This window comes from Panthera tigris, chromosome C1 (assembly GCF_018350195.1).
Source record: "Panthera tigris isolate Pti1 chromosome C1, P.tigris_Pti1_mat1.1, whole genome shotgun sequence".
Classification (NCBI taxonomy): Eukaryota; Metazoa; Chordata; class Mammalia; order Carnivora; family Felidae; genus Panthera; species Panthera tigris.
In genome coordinates, this window is record NC_056667.1 from 71,951,751 (window position 1) to 71,973,309 (window position 21,559).

Sequence of the window (21,559 nt, forward strand, 5' to 3'; positions counted from 1 at the left end):
GCACCCTATGATTATTGCAGCTTTATTTACAAGAGCCAAAATATGGAAGTAACCCAAGTGTCCATCCATAGATGGACATAGATGTCCACATATTATATATATTAAATGTGTAATATATATATTATATATTATACATATAAAATACATATTATACGTATAATATATATAATATATATATATGTAATGGAATATTACTCAGCCACTAAAAAGACTGAGATCTTGCTACTTGTTACACCCATGGATGGACCTTTTACCCTAGGGTAAAATCCCAAGTAAAATAAAGAAAGTCAAATGCCATATGATTTCACTCATACATGGGATTTAAAAAACAAAACAAATGAACACAGAAAAAAAAGAGACAAACAAAAAACAGACTCATAAATACAGATAACAAACTGGTGGTTGCTAGAGGGGAGGTGGGTGGGGGGATGGCTGAAATAGATAAAAGGGATTAAGAGTACATTTATGATGAGTACTGAATAATGTATAGAATTGCTGAATCATTATATTGTATGCTTGAAACTAATATAACACTCTATGTCAATTATACTTGAGTAAAAAAAAAACTAAAACTGATTCTAGAGCTCTATCTCCCAACATCAAAGAGCATTTTTAATAGTCTACATTTATAGAATACAAATTTCAGAATGGAAAATATGACATCTTTACTTCTAAGTGACTCCAAAAGTCTGTGAAATATAACTAAGATAAATTATTTCCAACATGTTTAATCCTGAAATATATGAGACTGTGAGAAGTAAGTAGTAATACTTTCCAACTTAATAAACAGATATGCAATATTAATACATCCCTGACAAATTCTGTCAGTAGGAACAATTGTTCTTATAATTACAGTGGCTAGTTTATGCAAAGTTCATAGCTTTAAAAGTTATGAGAGTTTCAAAAAATACAATAAACATTTCTGTTTGGAAATTATGCAGCAATAATCTATGCAGGTATGGAAAAATATAAGCAAATAAACAAATACTTCTTTTTCATCCTGTTGTTTTTTTTCTATAGGCAATAATATTATTAACTTTGTTTCAGTAAATATATCACTGTGTGGAGTCTAGTATCTTCAGATGAATGTACTTTGTATGCATAATCTACTATTTTACTTTTTAGTGACTCTAAAAGAGAAATCACAAAATAGTAAGTGTTGAAAAATTTCAAAGTACATACATGTTATAAAAGATTTAGCAAAACAGAGAATTAAAAAGTAAAATGGTATGGATGTAGAAACCTCCAAGAGACATCAAACATTTTGTGGTATGTTACAAGTTGTGTGGAAAATCCTAGTCCTGAAAAACGATGGCTTTCTGAAAGCAACCCATGACACTAAGAGCAGTTTTCAGTTCCACAAGGAAAATCTGAAGGCCTTCAGCACCCTCTCCCTACCATACTCCTTTTCCATGAGAAGACGGAGCAGACAGGAGAAATACTTCCACGTATGGCAACTTAGCTGTCTGACATACAGCACCAAAGGGAGAAGAGCCTCCCACAGAGCCAGAAATAATAAAGAACTTTCAAGTCAAAGTGAGTCAAAGAAAAAGAGCTTAAGGATAGGCTCTTCAAATAAAACCAGCAGCCTCTAGCCAATTAGAGCTCATATGAGTGAGCACAGTGTAGGGAAGACTGTGCAACCACACCCACCCACACTCACAGGTTAAGAAAGCAAATGACAATGACAACCAGTTGCATGGAAAAAATCACTTAGAGAAAGCTATATTATCTCTTGTCGGAAACTATACTTCCTGTATGAAAACAAGCAGATGTAGGCTTGCAGATAAACTGGGTGAGCAAACTGTTTATTCTGAAACATAAAGGTTCTGCATCATCTTTCCCAATTATCTCCAAAACCTCAGCTCCTTCCATTCCGCTCCTATCCCCCCATACTTCTTAGGCTGCAATCCTCCAACTCCTCGTTGCATCTCCCAAACATTGCATTTTTTCCACTTCTTTTGTGCATTTAAGGATTCTTCTGCCTAAAGAGCCCTTTCCCTGTTTCTACTCCATTCCACTCATGCACAAATTTCAAGATACGGTTAAAACACATCTCTTTTGCGAAGACTCCTCTCTCAAGATAACATAAATTGCTCCTTTCTCACTGGTTTTTAGTCCATGATGGCAGTGATCACATTATATGACATTGCTTATTTTTCCTTCTATTCCACTATATTATAATGTTGCTAAAAATGGAAATCTTGTTTGTAGTTTTAGGCCTAGCAAAAATCTAGTTCAGCATTTGATACATAGTAGATGCTCACATTATGTGGATTAAAAAATTTAATAAATTTAAAATGGAGGTAGAAATACTTGCTTTATCTACTTTACATCTCATGGAAGAACAAATGAGATATGTGTGTGAAAAGTATAAAGTACTATCCATATCAATGTAGAGATGAGGATTACAAAGATGACTGTTAGTATCATCAGCCATTTTCTCTTCTCCAGGATCTCTTCCCATCTACCAAAGGGTAAATTGAGAAAGAGAAAGGACAAAACAAAAACAAAAACAAAAAAACACAGTCATTTTTACTAAGCACTATTATGTGTTAGAACTGTGCTAAGTCCTGGAACTGAAAAATGAGTAAGAGTTCAGTGTTAGATGCAAAAGGAGAGGAAAGTGTTTCCGGCAGACAAGTGCAAAGGCCATATCATAGGAAGGCTGCATGGCATCTGAGAATAAACAATTTTGCCAGTGTACAAAGTATGTTCTCAGGGTGCAGATGAGAACCAAGATAGTCTGGACATGCTAAGAATTTTGGTCTTAAACTTCAGCAAAATAGCAGAAGCATGTGAGCTAACCAACTGATAGGTTAAAGGAAGAATGCAGAAAGAGTATCTTTGGAATCCAACTCCCTTCCCCAGCTTCCTTTCTCTCCCCATTGGGAAGGCCACTGACTACCACCTAGGGGTTTGATCCTATTCTAAGTTCTGAGGAATAAAAATTAGTCCTTTGGATTTTACCTTCACATAGAGCTTCTCATGAAGCCTAAAGAAAACTCTTAAGATAAATGGCATTCATTTTAAGGTGATATAAGTTTTAAGGAGGCGGTGTAGCACACGGGTAGGATTTTGGACTCTGGATTTGGATCACCTGGCTTCAAATCTAGGCCTAACACTCAGAACCTGAGTAGTCTTGGCTTATTCTGAGAGTTAAATGACCTAACATTAAGACTAGCACATGGAAAATACTAAATAAAAGTGAGATATTATTGCTGATTTTATTATTATACTAATAGTATCATGTAAAAGAAAAGTTTAAATGTTATAGACTTAACTCAGGTTCTCTGACTCTTAATTCTCTATTGTTTCCAGCCCCAAATGGTGAGTTAAAACTTATTATGCTGATTTTTTCTATAGTTCCAATAACTGAATTCCTGATTTATTCCTTTGGTCAAGTTGTCACCTTCTGCCTTTGGGTAGTTAGGTTGGTCGGGGGTGGGGTGTGTGTGGGAATTTAAATGTAGAGTCAGAAGACCTGTGTTCAAGTTCAAGCTAAAAATAATTGTGGCTGTAATTTATGGCATAAAACTCTGGAGTCTTAATTACCTACTTCACGTGTTAAAGCAAGCTCTAAGTTGATTTTTATGGAAAATCTTACCTCTGCTCATGGTTATTTCCTATTTTTATATGGATATATTTCCTATTTTTATATGGATACATAGTTTACTTTTAAGATTCTATTTTCATTAGGCTACTTACAGTTCATAAAAGTGTGTCAAACATGCCTTTAACTCAGCTGGATGTTAAGCTACATGGTTCTAAATTTATATAAAATATCTGCAATTTATATTGCTGTCATGAACCATAAGCTTGACTGACAGAAATATATTTATGAAGACACAGCAGAAATAGCAGTCTAATAGCAGTCTGTTTGCTTCAGTGAATAAACTTTATCAGGTAACTATCTGGAGTACATTGCTTTGGCCTTCATAGAATTGCTTTTACTAAACTGTACTTTGCCTACATCAGAAACTCCAGTGAAACTCAGAGTTCAATTCACTGAATTAAACTGATTACATGGACAAATAATATAGTCACTTATATTATTAGTATAATAAATAAATTGGGCATTAATATGTTTAGCAGCATTAATAAAGTACAACTACTACCTTTTGTTCAGGACATTTCCTAACCATTTATTCAATTTTATTCCAGAAATAAAGTCTATAGTTACCATGTGCTGTGATGTGGTGTGGTATGGTATTTAGACCCATCTGTATCTATCCAGACCAGATGGTATGAAAGACTATTTCAAAGGAGAGAAGTGGCTGTTCTATGTCATGCATTTGAAGAAACTGAGTCTTAAGTTACCTATTAATGTACATGTGTACACATAAATCTGTAGAAATTTGTTATTGTAGGTTATGATAATGTTTAATTTTTTGATTCATACTACTGGTCTAATTTGCACATCAGGTGGGAAAACACATTTGCGCAAGTCTCATATCCAGCAATGACACCAAAGCATCTCATTTTTCTAAAGATTTTAAAATGCATCTAACAAATATAAACACAATATTTTATAAGAATGATAATAGTTGATACTCACTCTAAGCCCAGGAAATCCTGGAGGGCCAATGCTACCTACAAGTCCCTATATAAAAGAAACGTGCAAAGTTGGTTAAATATGATTCCAGACTATGAAGAGTGTTTTCTAAAGACAAAAACTTTTAGGAAAAAAAATAAAATTTTACCCTCTTCTACAGCTAACTTCTGATTCTTCCCTACTCTTCTGTATCCTTCTAAGAAGTGCAAATCTCTGGTGGACGTTTATGTTCTTCAAAAATGCCCTTGGCTCCATGCTTTTGGATGCCAGGACTATGACCTAGCCTAGGATATAGATTGTTTGATGTCTTTTATGTCGCTAATAAAGGAAGTAAAACCCATAAATAGTCAGCATTATAGACATAACCAGCCTGTATATTGTATAAAAGGATAGGTGGTCAGCATATAGAGTTAGAAGAACATTTTCAGATAGTTTAAAACACTCTCCACTCTTGAAGTACAATATTTAGATTCTCTACACTTCAGTTTTCTCATTTACAAAATAGGAAAATAACATTTGCTCTCACTGTTTTAAATCACAATGAAAACTGTCATAATGCATAAAAGGTTTTGAAAAATTTCTCACAAATATAAGAAGTTACCAATACCATTAATTATGCATATAACAAGTGAGATTTTAAATCAATATTAATTTTTCCAGTTGATTTGTGATGGTCTTTTGGACTTGTCATTACAGTCCTTATGGTAATTCCTAACCCACTCCATGTCAGTGTTACATCATTTACAAAGTAATGATGATACAAAGTACAAGAACAGCACCTGCCTTTGCAAGTTGTTTTGAAATTAAGGCACAGTATAAAATATAAAGAATTATGAACGAATAAACAAAAAATCCTATGTTAAAGATATTAAAGCCTGAAAATGCTCTTCAAGAAGCATTATATTTAAATAAAGAGTAGATTTCAAAAAGACACATTTTATATATGGTAGAAGTCCAACCCTAACAAACTTCATGTATACTGAATGGACTGACAAAAAAATTAAATAAGATGGCTTCACAGTAGTTATGCAAGTACATAAATGGTATTAAAGAGAAAAGTAAATAATGCTTACTTTATTTTCTATTTTATTTATTTATTTATTTATTTATTTATTTATTTATTTATTTATTTAGAGACAGAGACAGTGTGAGTGGGAGAGGGGCAGAGAGATAGAGAGAGAGAAAGAGAGAGAATCCCAAGCAGGCTCTGTGCTGTCAGAGCAGAGCCTGACATGGGGCTTGAACTCACAAAACCGTGAGATCATGACCTAAGCTGAAATAGAGAGTCGAATGCTTAAATAACTGAGCCACCTAGGTGCCCCAATAATGCTTACTTTATTACTCTTGAAATGAAAAGTTCCCCAGAATCAAGGGCAAGAAAAAGATGGTAAACATTCTACTTAAAATATCATTCAGGTTTTTAGCAATTTCTTTGGAGATCAGTTCTACTCTTACCTGCCAAGCCTCACAACAACTAAAACTTTGACTAAATTAACTGAATAAGCTAATAAAGTCATAATTTAGAAAAGAAAATTAAAAAGAAATATTTTCTAACACTTTAAGTATAAATACCTAAATATAGGAACTATTCTCAATTTAGGCTAAACGAGCTTAGTGGTTGACTCTTATTCACCTTAAAATCTTATTAAAAGAGTATGTTCATGGAATAGATTGGGAGGTATTTGCTAGATGCTCTTTGAGAGCAAAAAAGTTTAGATTTTTCTACCTAGCATCAAAAAAACGACAGCCCATCACCATTCTTTGACAATATAATTAATTATAGAATGGTAACCCCCTAACCTGAAAATAATAGCTGAAAAATCCCAAAGGAGAAGATTTCTCTATAAATAGATACATAAAAGTCAGGTAGATCAATGACAGATTTGAGTCAAAAAGCAATCACTGAGAGCACAATTTTTACGTGAGGCTTGTTGGTACATTCATGTACATGAAAGACTTCTCCTCACCCCCAAAATATGTCTTGTGTTCATATATTTCTAATATTTTACTTAAGCAGTTACATTTAACATGGCTACAATAATTAATTTTGATGATTATATCCCAAGACAGAATTTACTCAGAACATTTTTGTTTTATTTCCCACAATGAAAAATTACAAACTGTAATGTGCACAGAGGTATCAAAGCTTTCTGGCCAATGCTGCTTATGTGAATGTCATAGTGAGGATGGCAAATGTAGGTGCTGGTGCATCTGAGTGATGTCAGATTGCAAGGCTGGACCATCACAGTGTACTCACAGGACTGCCATCAGGGCCAGCAGGGCCTCTGTCTCCAAAGTCACCTGGAAAACCCTGGACCAGGGAAAAAAGAAGAAATGCCATTAAAGCCAACATAGATAAAGAATTCATTTTTGTTCTGTTTACTGCTAAGGAATTTACTAATAGGAAATATTTATTTCCTAACTTTTAAATTGTAGTGCAAAAAAACTTACATTTGTTTTGCATAATACTTCATTGATTTTGTTAAGTATACTATTTCTATGATTTGCAAAAATTATTTTAGATGTCACATAATATATACAGAAAACTAAATTTGAGAAAATATACATTTGTTCATTATTATATAAAGAATCACTGAATGAGAGGGAACATAAAGATTTCTTCCTGAAAAAAAATAAAAAAAATTAAAAAAAAAAAAAATAAAAACATCAAGAACTTCCATATTTAAAAAAAAAAAAAAAAAAAGATTTCTTCCTGACCAATCCATTAGTTCTCTCCACTATTTCATGCTGGTCCTACATGCACATCATAAAGAATAAAATGACTAATGTTATTTAAGTATGTACATAGCACATTTACCATGTGCTAAGGGCTTTAAACAGTTTAGTATACACACACTACTTCATTTTATCTTCATAACAGATCAAATTAATGAACATTAATATCCTCATTTTGCATTTGAGAAAACTGGAGCACAAAGAGCTTAAGTCACTTGTACTCGCTAGTGATGAGCAGGACTGAGATTTGAGTGGAGAAAGTCTGAACACAGAGTCACGTTTTTTCTTCTATTCTATACTGAATACTTTAGCTCATCATTTCAAGATATGATAAACAGGTAAAAAAATACCATCTCAGTACTGTATTATTGGGGAAAGCCATACTGCACATACATACTGCAACCATAAAATGTGGTGCCACTGAAAATCAAACTTCCTCAATGCCTGCTGAGGAAGGATTCTACGTTGTAAAACTATGAAGGACAGTAAAGTGACACACTTTCTTATTACATAGTCTTTTGTAAAATAACTCAATCGCTCAGTTACTTTTACTTTGATAGTAAAATTTTTCTGTAAAGATTTGCCACTATACTCAGCAACTTTAAAGTTCTCTGTTTGAAGACTACTTTGCAAAATGATTTGTAGGATTTATTATAATCAACATTTTAATAACATTCATTTTTAAATTTGTTATAAGCCTAACAAAAATTGAAGTACATTATTAAAGTCTTATAATCTCTTTATTAGGCAAGCCACTTATTAAATATCTATTTAATAGATTGCCAAAATCACTGGTTCACTAGTACACACATGAATGCACAAAATTTAAAAGACAGTTTAGCAATGGAAAAAAAAGTATGATATTTCTAAAACATAATTAACTCATACTAGAAGCAGTTTTTCTTATTCTGTAATCAGAGGATAATGCAAAAACCATCTGCATAGTCAAACGTAGTGTAGCCATAACCTCTTCAAAGTCAGTTGAAGTTCAGGCAGGCATTTTGCTTTCCTTGTCCTTGGAAGTCAGATTCTGTTGTCAACAAGCTCACATATCGGCAATACATCATACTATTCAGTATGAGCTAATAATGACATTTCAAAGTATTTATGATGTACAGGTAATGGAAAAAGTAGAGGAAAAATTCTGTAATAAATCTGAAACAGAAGAGATGATTGATTTTTTAGATAGATCATAAGTAGGTTTTTCAGAAAGCTCAGTGAAATAATAAAGACTGGGGCACATTTTGCATGATTCCATGAATGTGAAGCGTCCAGAACAGGCAAATCCACAGACATAGAAAACAGATTAGTGGTTGTCTAAGGCTGGTGGTGCAGGGAGAATTGGGCAGTGACTCCTAGCAAGTACAGGGTTTCTCTCTGGGTGAAGAAAAGATTCTAAAACTAGTCTGACAGCTACATTACTCTGTCAAAATAACAACAAGCACTGAATTGTACATTTTAAAAAGGTGAATATTATGGCATGTGAATTAGATCTGAACAGTTTTTCACAAAAAATGAAGACACAATCAGTCTGAACAAGGAGCAGAGAGAAACCATCCTTGGGGACTCACTCAGGATTGCTCTCTGGGACTGATTGGCCCCATCCTCATCCAGTAGGAGGAGCTGCTCTCCAGTTCAGCTTTCCATAAAACTAGTGATTTTTACGCCCCAGGAGGGGAAAGGGGGGAGATCAATTCTTCACTTAGAACAAAACCTGCACTAACATAATAAATAATAAATTACTTATTAATTTCAACTACCTATTCTCCTGGTAGTTCAACAAAATATATAATAAATATTAGGTGTTCAACTTGACTTTGCCCCTGAAACAATTTAATTAAACTGCGTAATATCTACTTCTAAAATTTTTATGTACCATTTCTCCTCTCACTTCACTACCCATTAAATGTATCACTTCATTCTTAATTCTCTAGTCTAGACAGAGATCATTTGTTTTATTATTTTTAGTCCTTTGTACATGTTGACCATTGTGTCATCAATTTCCGAAATAATTCCTATTAAATCTAGACACACTTTCCTGTTTAATGAAATACAGCACAGCTAATACCACAAAAAAAAAACATAATTATATTTGGTTATGTACTGGACATTTTATTTTAAAAAACATCATGCCAATGTTTTACGTTGTTAAAAATGCCATTGTTTCCTTTTTATCAGTTGTATTTTGCATGGAATTTATCAATTACATGCATGATTTTTTTTTTTTAATCCAGGAGAGGTTCTGTATTCCTTAAATTAGGAACCTAAAAGTTTGCAGCCACAAATCTTCATTGTCAAAAACCTATCTTAAAAGACTCATAGTGAAACATGGAACAATAGTGACAAAACACTTTGTCTTTGAACTTAAAATACAAAAGATAGTTTCTACAGTTTCTTTCTCCACTGGAAAGAATTTGTTATAAAACGCAATACTAGATTTTCTCTCATATTTACCTAGTGGAAAATTATAACCATTAATTTAAATCAAATTGTGCTTCCCTAGAAATATATTCACACTGCCAAAGGATTTAATAACCATTTTCCAGGATTATTGTCCATAGGGAAGCTTGAGTTTTTCCCTTTCTTGTCCCATTTGCCAATTTCATCAACGTAATAACTGTCTACTAATGGGCAAGCCAGAGTTGCACTGCTCCTTCTGTGTTGTGTATAATTCTCTTTTTTTTCCATTTTTTCCATTTTCATTGTTTTCATCAGTTATAAAATTTTATTTTATAAAGAATATGACATTCCAGGAAATTCATTTGATTTCTTCAAGTTGTGAAAAATTTTCTTGCTTATTTCCAGTTTGGTCAATATAGTGGACAGACTTTAAAGTGACATCCAATGATTCCAATGCTTTATGTGATACCCACCCTCTGAGTGTGGGTCGGACTATGATTTGCTTACTCTAACCAATAGAGTGCAGCACCGCTGGTGGGATGTCACGGATGTGATTATGTTCTACTGTATAAGACTCCATCTTAGCAGCCCGGAACTAAAAACTTCCCTTGTGAGCTTGATAAACAGCTGTGTTGGAGATGCCCACATGGCAGGGAATTGTGAGTGAACTCTAGGAACCGTGGACACTCCATAGGACCTGAGGGTGGCCTATTCCCAAGAGCCGGCAAAAATCCAGGGCATTCAATTCTATATCTTTAAAGAAATGAAGTCTTCTCACAACCTGAATGAGGCTGGAAGTGAATTCTCCCCAAGACAAGCCTCCAGATGATCTTGCAGCCAGCTGACACTTTGATTACAGCCTTGTGACCCTGAGCAGAAGACTGGGTTAAGTAGTACCTGAACTCCCTACCCCAGAGAACTGTGAGGAAATAAATGGGTGCTGTTTTAAGCCACCAAGCTTGTGATTTTTGTTATGCAGCAATAGAAAGCTAATAAAATTGGTAATGAAATCTTTAAATAGAGAATGTATAAAGTCCAATTTGCAAATTTTACTAAATGGTATTGTTCAATATAAGACTATTTGCATTGTTTCTAGATTTTAAAAACTTAAATAGATCACATCTCTGAAGACTTTCTATGGCTTTTTATTTTCTATTGCAAATTATAATTACTATCAATATTAGTTAAATTAAAATTTTATATTCACTTAACATTTTAAAAATTTAATCTAATTAAATATCTATATTTTAAAAACTGCATTCTAGCATTTCATATTCATCTACTTGCTAATGTAAAGAATTTTTATTATGTTTCATGAAATTTGTGTCTATAGTTATGAAATGCAAATTTAAGAGTAATAGAATTGCTTAATAATTTAAAATATTTCAGTCTCTAAGTGTAGCTGTTGCAAATACTGCACTAATGTTATTACCTCTGAAACCATAAATCATAACATAAAAAGAAAGAAGAAAACAGAAGTCTGCATTATCAGGAAACAGTACTTCATTATACAGGATTCTATTGCATTCATACTGAAAGGAGAATTAACTAAGCTAATTAATTCATCTTTCCTTTTTAAAAAAATTTTTTTAATGTTTACTTATTTTTGAGAGAGACAGAGCACAAGCAGAGGAGGGGCACAGAGAGAGGGAGACATAGAATCCAAAGCAGGTTCCAGGCTCTGAGCTGTCAGCACAGAGCCCAACGTGGGGCTCAAACTCACAAACCATGCGATCATGACCTGAGCTGAAGTCGGACGCTTAACTGACTGAGCTACCCAGGCGCCCCTCATCTTTCCTTTTACCAAGGTGCTTCGATGGCCGGCTCAAATCCTCTCCACAATCTTGAGCATTTTCTGTCTCTAATTTTGGCAGTGGACCACCTACTAATTTCATGGCATTCACACATGAGATTATAGGCCACAGAAATGGAGAAGAATTTCTCTGAGGCCTGAAGACACTAAACAGCTTCAAAGATGGACCACCATGATTCTCACTTCCTGATATTAATGCCTTTGTGTAGTCCCCTCCCATTTGGAATCATGGCTGGCCCACATGGCCAACAGAATATAGATGTACAGTGTGACTTCTGAGGTTAGGTCCTAAAAGGCACTACACATTCCACCTTGCTCTCATGGACCACTTTATTTTGGTGCAAGCCAACAACCATGTCCTGAGGACACTCAAGTTGCCATGTGGAGAGGTCCCTATGGAGAGGAAATGAGATCTTCCAGCAACTAGCACTATGTGGCTGGCCAGCAAGTAAGCCACCTTAAAAGCAGATCCCCCAGCCCCAGTCAAGCCTTCAGATGACAGTAGTCTTGCCCCAAATCTTAACTGTAACCTCATGGGAAACCCTAAGCTAGACCCACTCAAATAAAGCATTCCCAAATTCCCAGTCCACAGAAACTCTGAAAAATAATACATATTTAAATATATATATATATTTATATATTATATATATATATTTTCATATTTTCAATATATATATATATTTCAAACCACTAATTTGGAGTAACATGTTATATAGTAATAGATAATACATAGTAACAAGAGTGATGGTCTAGGATGATTGGTCATATTGCTCCAATGCTAACTGCTGGGTGCTGAGTGACAGAGCCACTCATGTGTTTTGTTTTGTTTTGTTTTTAATACATTTACTTTCTTTGTGATGTACAGGGTCCTCAAAAGTGCAGAGCCCAGATCAAGTTTCTCTCTTGCCTGGGTCTAACAATGGTATTGTTATCAAACATGGTAGTGATCAAACACTAAGACCTATTTTAGACTTAGTATGCTTGCATGTATGTGTGGTGTTAATATTTTAGAGTGTAGGTACTATACTTGATAGTATATCTAAATATCTTAAAACAGTGGGAAACTTACAGCTTACACAATCTAGTAAAATGATTATTTCCCTAGTTCTACAAAGAAATTGGAAAAATACTGCATACAAAATAATTAGGAAAATATGGGAACCAAAATAACCATAAAATACTAATGACTACATTTATGGAATTAAAAAAAAATATAAGCAATGCAAAATTTTTTTGTTAAAGGCCACAGTTAACTATGAACATACTTTGTTCTTTTCAGAAAACAATGGTTCAGAAACAACATATTCAATCTGAAGTAGAGATAAATAAGAAATATTATAAAGACATATACACTAAATAGACATTACCAACAAAAACAGAAATTCAACTTTTCCCAAGACTAAGCATTGAAAAGAGAAGATCAAACTAATTTGTCTAGGATTAGAAACAATAAAATAAAACCTGGTAGTTAATTCTACAGTCTACACATGAATAATTATTACCATGAAATCATGATATTTTTAAATCGTTCAAAAATAAAGCACACTTACTATAGGAAAAGGCTAGAATGTTAAGTACTCTGTGAAGATATGTCTTTTCCCTTTTCTTTTCACCTTCCTTTTCATCACAGGTAGGACAATTTGATCCACATTTCAAGGGTTGACCATGTCTTGTTGGCTAAAACTAATTTTAAACTTTGGTAGGAATTTAAGGAGTTCTAGCCCAATTCTCAGAAACTGAACATCAAGTCAGACTTATGGTTATCCTAGTGATGATCTGGGCCTCAATTCTCATTCATGTTCGTACTTTGTTCTTTTGTTTTCCTCGTTTGTTTTTTTTTTTAATTTAAATTTTACTTAGTTAACATACAGTGCAATATTGGTTTCAGGAGTAGAATTCAGTGATCCATCACTTATATACAATACCCAGTGCTTATCACAAGTGTCCTCCTTAGCACCCATCACGTATCCAGTCCTTCTCCCACCCACCTCCCACTGTCAACTCTTGTTTTTTTCTCTATCATTAAGAGTCTCTTGTGGTTTTTTTCCCTCTCTTCTCTTCTCCCTCTGTCATCTGTTTTGTTGTTCTTTTTTTTAAAGTTTATTTATTTATTTTAAGGGGTGCCTGGGTGGCTCAGTCAGTTAAGCATCCAACTTTGGCTCAGGTCATGATCTCACAGTCAGTGGGTTTGAACCCCAGGTCAGGCTCTGTGGTGACAGCTCAGAGCCTAGAGCCTGCTTTGGATTCTGTGCCTCCTTCTCTCTCTCTGCCCCTCCCCTGCGCTCTCTCTCTCTCTCTCAAAAATAAAATTAAAAACATGAAAAAAATTTTTAAGTTTATTTATTTTTGAGACAGAGAGAGAGTGCACTCATGCCAGCATGAGTGGGGGAGGGGCAGAGAGAGAAGGAGAGAGAATTCCAAGCAGGCCCTTGCAGTCAGCGTGGTGCCCAATGCAGGGCTCAATGCCATGACCATGAGATCATGACCTGAGCCAAAATCAGTGGTCAGATACCTAACCAACCAACTGGACCACCCAGGAGCCCCATCTGTTTTGTTGTTCTTAAAGATTGGTTATCATCTGTACTCCAGTTGGGGGAATTGCAATCTGCCTTATTCTTGTGTCCACAAAGCACTTTTGGTATACATTATGTTCTATCCCTTGTTCATAAGGACCCCACCTTATTCTTGCCATTTTCCAACACTAAGAACACAGTCCCTGAACCCAAGCCAACCCCTGTGGGCATATTTGCACTCACATTCATGACTTTGATAACCTACAAGACTGAGTTTTCCCTTATGTTATCTGCACTGAAAATAACTGCCTGCCTGAATTTTCACCTGTTAGTGTTATATCTCTATGAAATCATGCTCTGCCTGGACGTCCCCCAAATTACCAGCTATAGTTCTTTGAGTGTCTCTCTTCTCTGTACCTATCCCAACCTGAATGGTGGGTTTAATTCAAAGTCCTGTCTCTTCCATACATCTTGTCAAGCTATAGTTAGCCAAATATAGTCACTATAGACTACAACCAGTAAGTAAAAATCAGAAAAAAACATTTTTCTTAAAAGAGACAGAATCACTTAAAAATTAATAACAATTTTTCAGAATGCTCTAGCAACAGTAATACTTTCTCTAGGATCAAATTAACTACAACCTTTTCCTCAGACAAAATACTGTCTCCAAATTCTTGATAAAATGTATGTATCTGAGACACTACTGTGCAATACGTATTTAAGACTATCCTGGGCTAAGGATAGAAACTAATAACAGATGTTTAACAGAAGGATTTTATATTCTGAAATTCTAACACTAGAGTTAGAAGCCAAAATACAGTTTACTTTAAATAGACTCTTCTAACAAGATGATGTATGAGAAAAGAGGAGGAGACAGTTCTTTCTATAGTTAGAAAAGTAAACATCTCTGAAGTCCAGGTAGCTTACGGGTGTTATTTTGTCTACTATTCTAAGACTATGATATTTTGATTTTCATAGGAAGAAAACTAAGTACACTTTTTCTTTGTCAAACTTTAATGTAATATGATTTGATTATTTATAATCTATTCCAATCAGGTCTGCAAAACTCCTTTGAAAAGTCTCTATATTTTGACAACAATTTTCTAGGCGTTGTTGAGAGTAAATTCCAGCTCCAATTTCATGTTTATCTTCAATCCCGACAAGTCAGTTCTAGCATAAATATTTTAGCTCTGTGGAGTAATGTAAATTTGCATAACCAACTTAGTACAACAAAGAAACTACTGATTAAATCGGTCCGGGAGCAATGCAAAATGCTTCTTTAAAAGCAACTATAGAATTTCCTGATTGTGGTACTACAGAACGAAGTCTGAAAACTTTGAATTAAAAAGGAAGCTGCTTACAACTGGGTAGTACACATAAAATTTATGTTGACAAATATATATGAAACCTCTCCCTGCCTTCCCTTTTTAACAGTGTTCTTTTTTTCTATTATAAATCAGTGAATAACTGATGCTTTTAAAGAATCTGGCTCATCAGATATGTTCCAAGAAGCTTTTCAAATAGATAGCAAAGCATATAAAATAGAATGGTAGTTCTATGGTATTTAAAAGAGTTTTGACCAATAAAGATCGTCTACTACCTTGTAGATTGTGGTACTACCTGTGGAGATCTCTTCCGAAAGAACTTGAGATGAATTCAAGTTATACCCACAGATACCAAAAAGAATGGATGAATAGCACTTACAGCCCCATAGCTGTCCTCTAACATAACTGACAATAAGGATTTTGATCTAACTTTTTTGATTTGTAATATGTAGGGATTGTAAGAGGAAGGAAAGAGGTAAGAGCTATAATATCTCAATAGCCAAAAGTATGAGTACACAAATATTGACTAATATGTAACTGATTACATGAGGTCTTTAAAAATAATTGTAATGATTATTAGTAAGTACCTTTTACTAGGATCTTGAAATGTGTTAATATAACTACTTTTATATACCCTGGTCCTAAAATATACCCAATTTCCAGCAAAATCAGTTTTCATACATTTTCTGGTTGAAAAAACAAAAACACACTGTGTTATAAATTTCAACTCAATCTATAAATACTGAATAAAGACAACGTTTTACTTGGGGAGAAATTTTCTGGGAAGTAAGATTTAAAATGAGATAACGTTTAACCCAAACACTAAATTTAAAAATAGCAGTATGAAGCTAAATACCAAATAACTCTTGGACAACCAAAATAATATGTTATTTTGAAATGTGTCCATTTTCAATAGCTCTAATATATTTATACTATTTAGGAGAAGATATCTCTTACTTGTAAGTCTATCATTTCATTAAAAAAATACAGATGTCACTAAGGAAGCTGATTCATAACAACTTAATTCCATAGTCAGTGTTTACTCAGGAAAAGAAGTGATGATTTGGCTAGCAGAACAAGGTACAGTAGCAGAATAGCGAGTCTTCTGAGCCTAAGTTCAGTAATGTTACTACATCACTGAAATATTTTGGACAGGATTTTTACTACTCTATGTTTCTGTGCTACATGTATATAGCATATGATTTCTCTATATAAGAGAGAGATATACATATTAGTATTTTGTTAAACTATTTATATCAAACACACAGCTTTGGTATATAAGTTAGAAACTGACTCAGTTGTGCAAAGAAGGTCATGTTAATATTTACAAAGGCCTAAACTTGGATTTTGAAGTTTTCTATGCCTATTTTGACTGTCAAAGTGTTTCATACCATACATAGTACAGAAAGTGAAGTAATTCATTTGATCAGCTTCTGGCCTTAATTTCAGAGACTTTAAAAACCTGTGTAAAATATCCCATAAACGTTATGGAGTTATCTAAAAAGGGTTACTAGTTTTCTACAAATTACATTGTAAAATTACTTCAAACTGAATCGTGTTCTATGTTTGTAAGACTGCATACTTCTATCTACCTAAAATTTAAGGAAATGAGAAAATTTAACACAGAGAAAGAATAATCAGATTAAAGGAGAGTGATAATTATAATAAAGTACATCTTCTAATACTAATACTAATGATCGTAAACGAAATGACATGGGATCCACATAGCAGTACCCTAGCAAAGCATGAACCCACACTTCTAAATATCTCTGAAGTCAGCAGAAATTTTGAATTAACAATCCTTGACATATGCATAGCCAAAAGTTTCTTAGATACAGGTACTTTTAGATTTCAGTATTTCTACGACTTCTATTATATTCTTCCAGACATATAGATTTCTGTCATCATCTTTATGGTGGCCTGGGATGCTTTAGTTCTGCAGCTGTGTTTGAATATCAACTTCATAAATAATAACAAATAATATACATAAATTAATCAATTACCAAGAAAAAATGGCCATATTTATATTCCACACACCTAATATTTTCCACACCAGAAAGTGGACACATCATCAAAAGGTATTTTCCTTTCACTGCTATTAAAACAGTAATAAGTAACCATTCTTCTCATGGAACATTAATAATCTAAATTGAAATAGAAGTTTCCCATGATGCATAATATCCCATGCTAATATGTTTGCCCTTATTTAATGTCAAAGCTATTTGAAGATGATTTTACTTGTAATAAACAGAACATAGGGGAGCATTTATACATAAGATACTATTCTACACAGTGTCTGAGGTCAGCATTGGCATAATTTGACTTGCGGCTGTAACTGTATCTTAAAGTACTGTGATTTCCTTAGAAACATGGCCAAATAATTTAGTGGTAAAACCAAGAAAAAGTACATATAGCATACATGACATATTACAGCACCAGACAGATTTTCTACTATAAACACTGTTTAGGAAAAATGGGATACATATGCTTTTCAAATATAATTTTCCCAAGGATCTAAATCTGTGACAAGGGCATATGTTTTTAAAGGAATAAAATTTTACAAATTTTATAATGTAAAGAACAGTGAGATCAACCCAGCAATCACTCCATTCATTATTTTTCCACTGTTTTCTTGAACTTGTCTTTTGAATTCAATAGCATCTGTGGGATAATTTTATAATTCTTTAGAGAGTAAAAAACCAGAAGCTATCTATAAATTTCCATGGATAATTTTATAGTTCATGATAGAGTAGGAAACTAAAAATTACCAATACATTTTCAAGATAAAGTTAATATCCACAGAAATCCAGCCATATTAATAAATGAAGTTGGTAGCTATGTAAGTGGCATATTACAAGGGCTTTGGGAAAATACTCTATTTTCTCAACAATGCCTAAAATTCCACCATTGCAGATTACTTAATTTGTCTTAAACTACACTTAGAATATAATTACTAATGGGTAAGGTAACAGTGGAAGCATTAGAAGTAATTTACATAATAACCATAAATAACTTTATTCATTCTTTCACTAATGTCATACTTTGATAGGAGAAAAAAGGAAAAAAAATAAAGATGAAGAATGGAGAAGACAAGAATAAGGAAGATAAATTTCACCTACTGTCAATTTTGAGAGCCTAAATCTGCAGTTAGATAGATATTTGCACATGATAATTAGAGAGGTATTTCTGTTGGGGTATATACGAGGACTTAAACAAAAAGAAATAACATTTTGCAGTATAATGGAGTGTAATTAAATGAGATGGTATACAGAATATTTATCAGAGTTCTTAAGAACTAAAAATGGTGATGGTAACAATAAATGCTGGAAGATTAGCTTTAAAGTTGAATATAGATGTAAGAAAACAAAATGGCTGGTTTATTTTTAATTTCTTGACAGTTTGGTAAGCTTTTCTTATTAAATTGAATTTTTGTTTTAAGTTTATTCATTTTGAGAGATGGAGCCTGAGCAGGGGAGGGGCAGAGAGAGAGGGAGATACAGAATGTGAAGCACGCTCCAGGCTCTGAGCTGTCAGCACAGAGCCCAGCCCGATGTGGGGCTTGAACCTACGAACTGAGGTCACGACCTGAGCTGAAGTTGGATGTTCAACCGACTGAGCCACCTGGGACCCCAATAAATTGAAATCTTTAAAGTGGAACTTTAAAACAATTTTATCACATTTTGGCCAAATATCATGAAAAAAATTAATCATGTTCTAAGCAGTGTGAGTAGCAGACAGCAGAAATACCTAAGGAGGAAGGAAAAGGATCCTGGGTTTATATTCAGAGAAGCTGAGATAAATTTCTGGTTTTACCACCATTATCTACGTGATGCTGAGCAAGTCTTTGAACATCACTGAGCCTCACTCTCCTCACCTATATAACGGTGACATTAATACCGATTCTAATCTACCGTCAAGAAATACTGCAAAACTCAAGAATAAAATGCTTTAAAAGGATATGAATATTCTGGTGAGATTTGTTCTCTTTTACAATTATTATCAAGCCTTTTTTTTATACATACCAAAATTTTAGAAAAGCTGTTATGAAAAACCCAATTTCCTTCCTAATAGACTAGAGAATACAGTGTAGCACAGAAAGTGTTACCCTAATAAATACCTCTGGATAGCAGTAAAACAACACAAGTGAAAAGGAGGTGGCTAGTTAGCTAAACTAACTCAGCCAGGATAACATAAGGATGCTTCCCTGAACCACAGTCTTCTCCTTTGTTAAATGATGGGGATGTTGGATGATGTCAAAATTTCCTCCCATCTCTGAAATTATTGTATCTGGCAAAATTCACTTTCCTTGATTTTTTAAAATCTGAAAATATAAGAAGCTGCAGGGAACTAGTTTCTAAACTAATGTCTGAAGCAGGCATTCTTAAAACCTGTAAAATATGAAGGTTAATAGTGATATCATTAGTATTTTAAATTGTTCATGTATTTTCTGTGACATTTAGTTTCTTGTAATAGGGATAAAAGTCCCTTCCACTGGTCTATTAAATGGTTAGAGAAGTGTTATATTTCATTATTTTTTAAGCTAAATTTTCCTTCATAATCTCAGATATTATTTGATAAACTGTTAAGGTGGCAAAAGTTAAATTCTATTGAATGAGATATATTGTGGATAACAAGAACAACTACATTTATATTTATATAGGTGAGAAATATGCATATAATTAGATTATATCGCTCTGAACGGAACCTCAAAAAATAAAAATTGAATTACCTGTCTTCCCTTAAGACCCTTCTTTCCCCGGATCCCAGGAACACCCTAGAATATACAGATGTCAAAAGTAAACACTTGTTGAATAAATGAATAAGATATTACAGATCTTTTCTTTCTCAAACATCAATTAATGAAGTATCACAAAGAGAAAACTGAATTATTCTCTAAACTGGTATGACATTCAGAAAAGCTTCAATATATTAATTTAATTGAAGCGGCTCTTTTTCTCCTTCATAACAGAATCCTGATTTTATTCTGGAATGCATCCTATCTGTACTTCCAAATGGGATCCTACCATTCCTCCGGTGATAGTTCTTTGTCCAGAGGTAGGCACACAACCACATAAACAGGAAGGTCTCATTTTCCAAAACCTAAGGGACAATTAACCTCCTGTCTCCCTACCTCTTCGACTGGACATAAATGAAAGCACATTTAGCCCTTGCACTGACAATTCTGCAACTGGGTGGGAAACCTGCCTTAGCATAAAGCCAACATTAGGTGAAGCAAAGTGGAGAGGATGGTATCACTGTGCTAAAGATCATATTGTGCCTACATCCCACCTAACCTATAGATTTCTGGTTATATAAGAAGTAGTAGGGCATAATACTTAAATGCTCAAGCACTGGAGCCAGAACATCTGTGTTCAAATCCTGGCTCTGCTCTTATTACCTGTGCCTTGCATATATACAACGACCCAGTAAATCATTTGCTATCATCGTTACCATCATTATTAAAAATTTCCTCATTTTTAAGCCAGTTTGAGTTGGGATTTTCTGTAACTTGCATTCTAAAATACCCTCACTTATATAATCACCTTGAGACTCAGACTTACCTATAAGCCTTAGAGACTAAGAAATCTGCCAAAAGCATGTAGCATGGGATTTATAGGCACATAGAGTTAACTTAGAGGATATCATTGGTGGCAGTAATCCATCGACTTTCAGTTCAACAGTGTTTGATAAAACTCATCTAATGTCTTATCGAAAAGCACGGGTGAGTGATAAGACTCATTTCATTAAGACTTTATACATCTTTACATAATATAGCCAACCTTTTTTTTAAGAGATAAGGTAATTATTTTTTACAACTTTAGTAGGGCCACTAAATCTCAGCAGGAAACCTAAGGATTGTACAGACAAAATTATATAAACACTTTGTCATATATATACACGCATACACACGTTACTGACTTTCAGGAAGGAATTCTCTCTATTTGTTTTTGGAAGGGATTAACATTATACTCTTTTTTTTTTTCCTGCCCTTCTCTACACTTCTTCTCTACTCTCTTCTCTACACGTACACATTTTATAACACAATAACAATACCCAGTTAGCTATATCATTCATAGTTTAATGAAAATTTTGAAGTAGCCAAATAATATTAGGACATGGCACCTATGATAGCCATAATATCACAAAATGGTCTTACATTTATGACTTGAGACAGGTCTTAATATTTTCATATAGACTGGTCAAAACTAGTGAGTAT

The 21,559-nt window shown here is 33.8% G+C and overlaps 1 protein-coding gene across 1 annotated transcript in view; it reads right to left on the bottom strand.

Moving 5' to 3' along the window:
• The window catches only part of COL24A1 (collagen type XXIV alpha 1 chain), a 398,425-nt gene that overhangs the window by 286,478 nt on the left and 90,388 nt on the right, over positions 1 to 21,559 (bottom strand). Inside the window, exons 12-14 of the mRNA XM_015536213.2 lie at positions 20,072 to 20,116; positions 6,813 to 6,866; positions 4,559 to 4,603 (exon numbers count right to left, since the gene is read on the bottom strand). Of these exons, the coding sequence (XP_015391699.2) occupies positions 4,559 to 4,603; positions 6,813 to 6,866; positions 20,072 to 20,116 (144 nt within the window). The remainder of the gene's footprint in view (positions 1 to 4,558; positions 4,604 to 6,812; positions 6,867 to 20,071; positions 20,117 to 21,559) is intronic.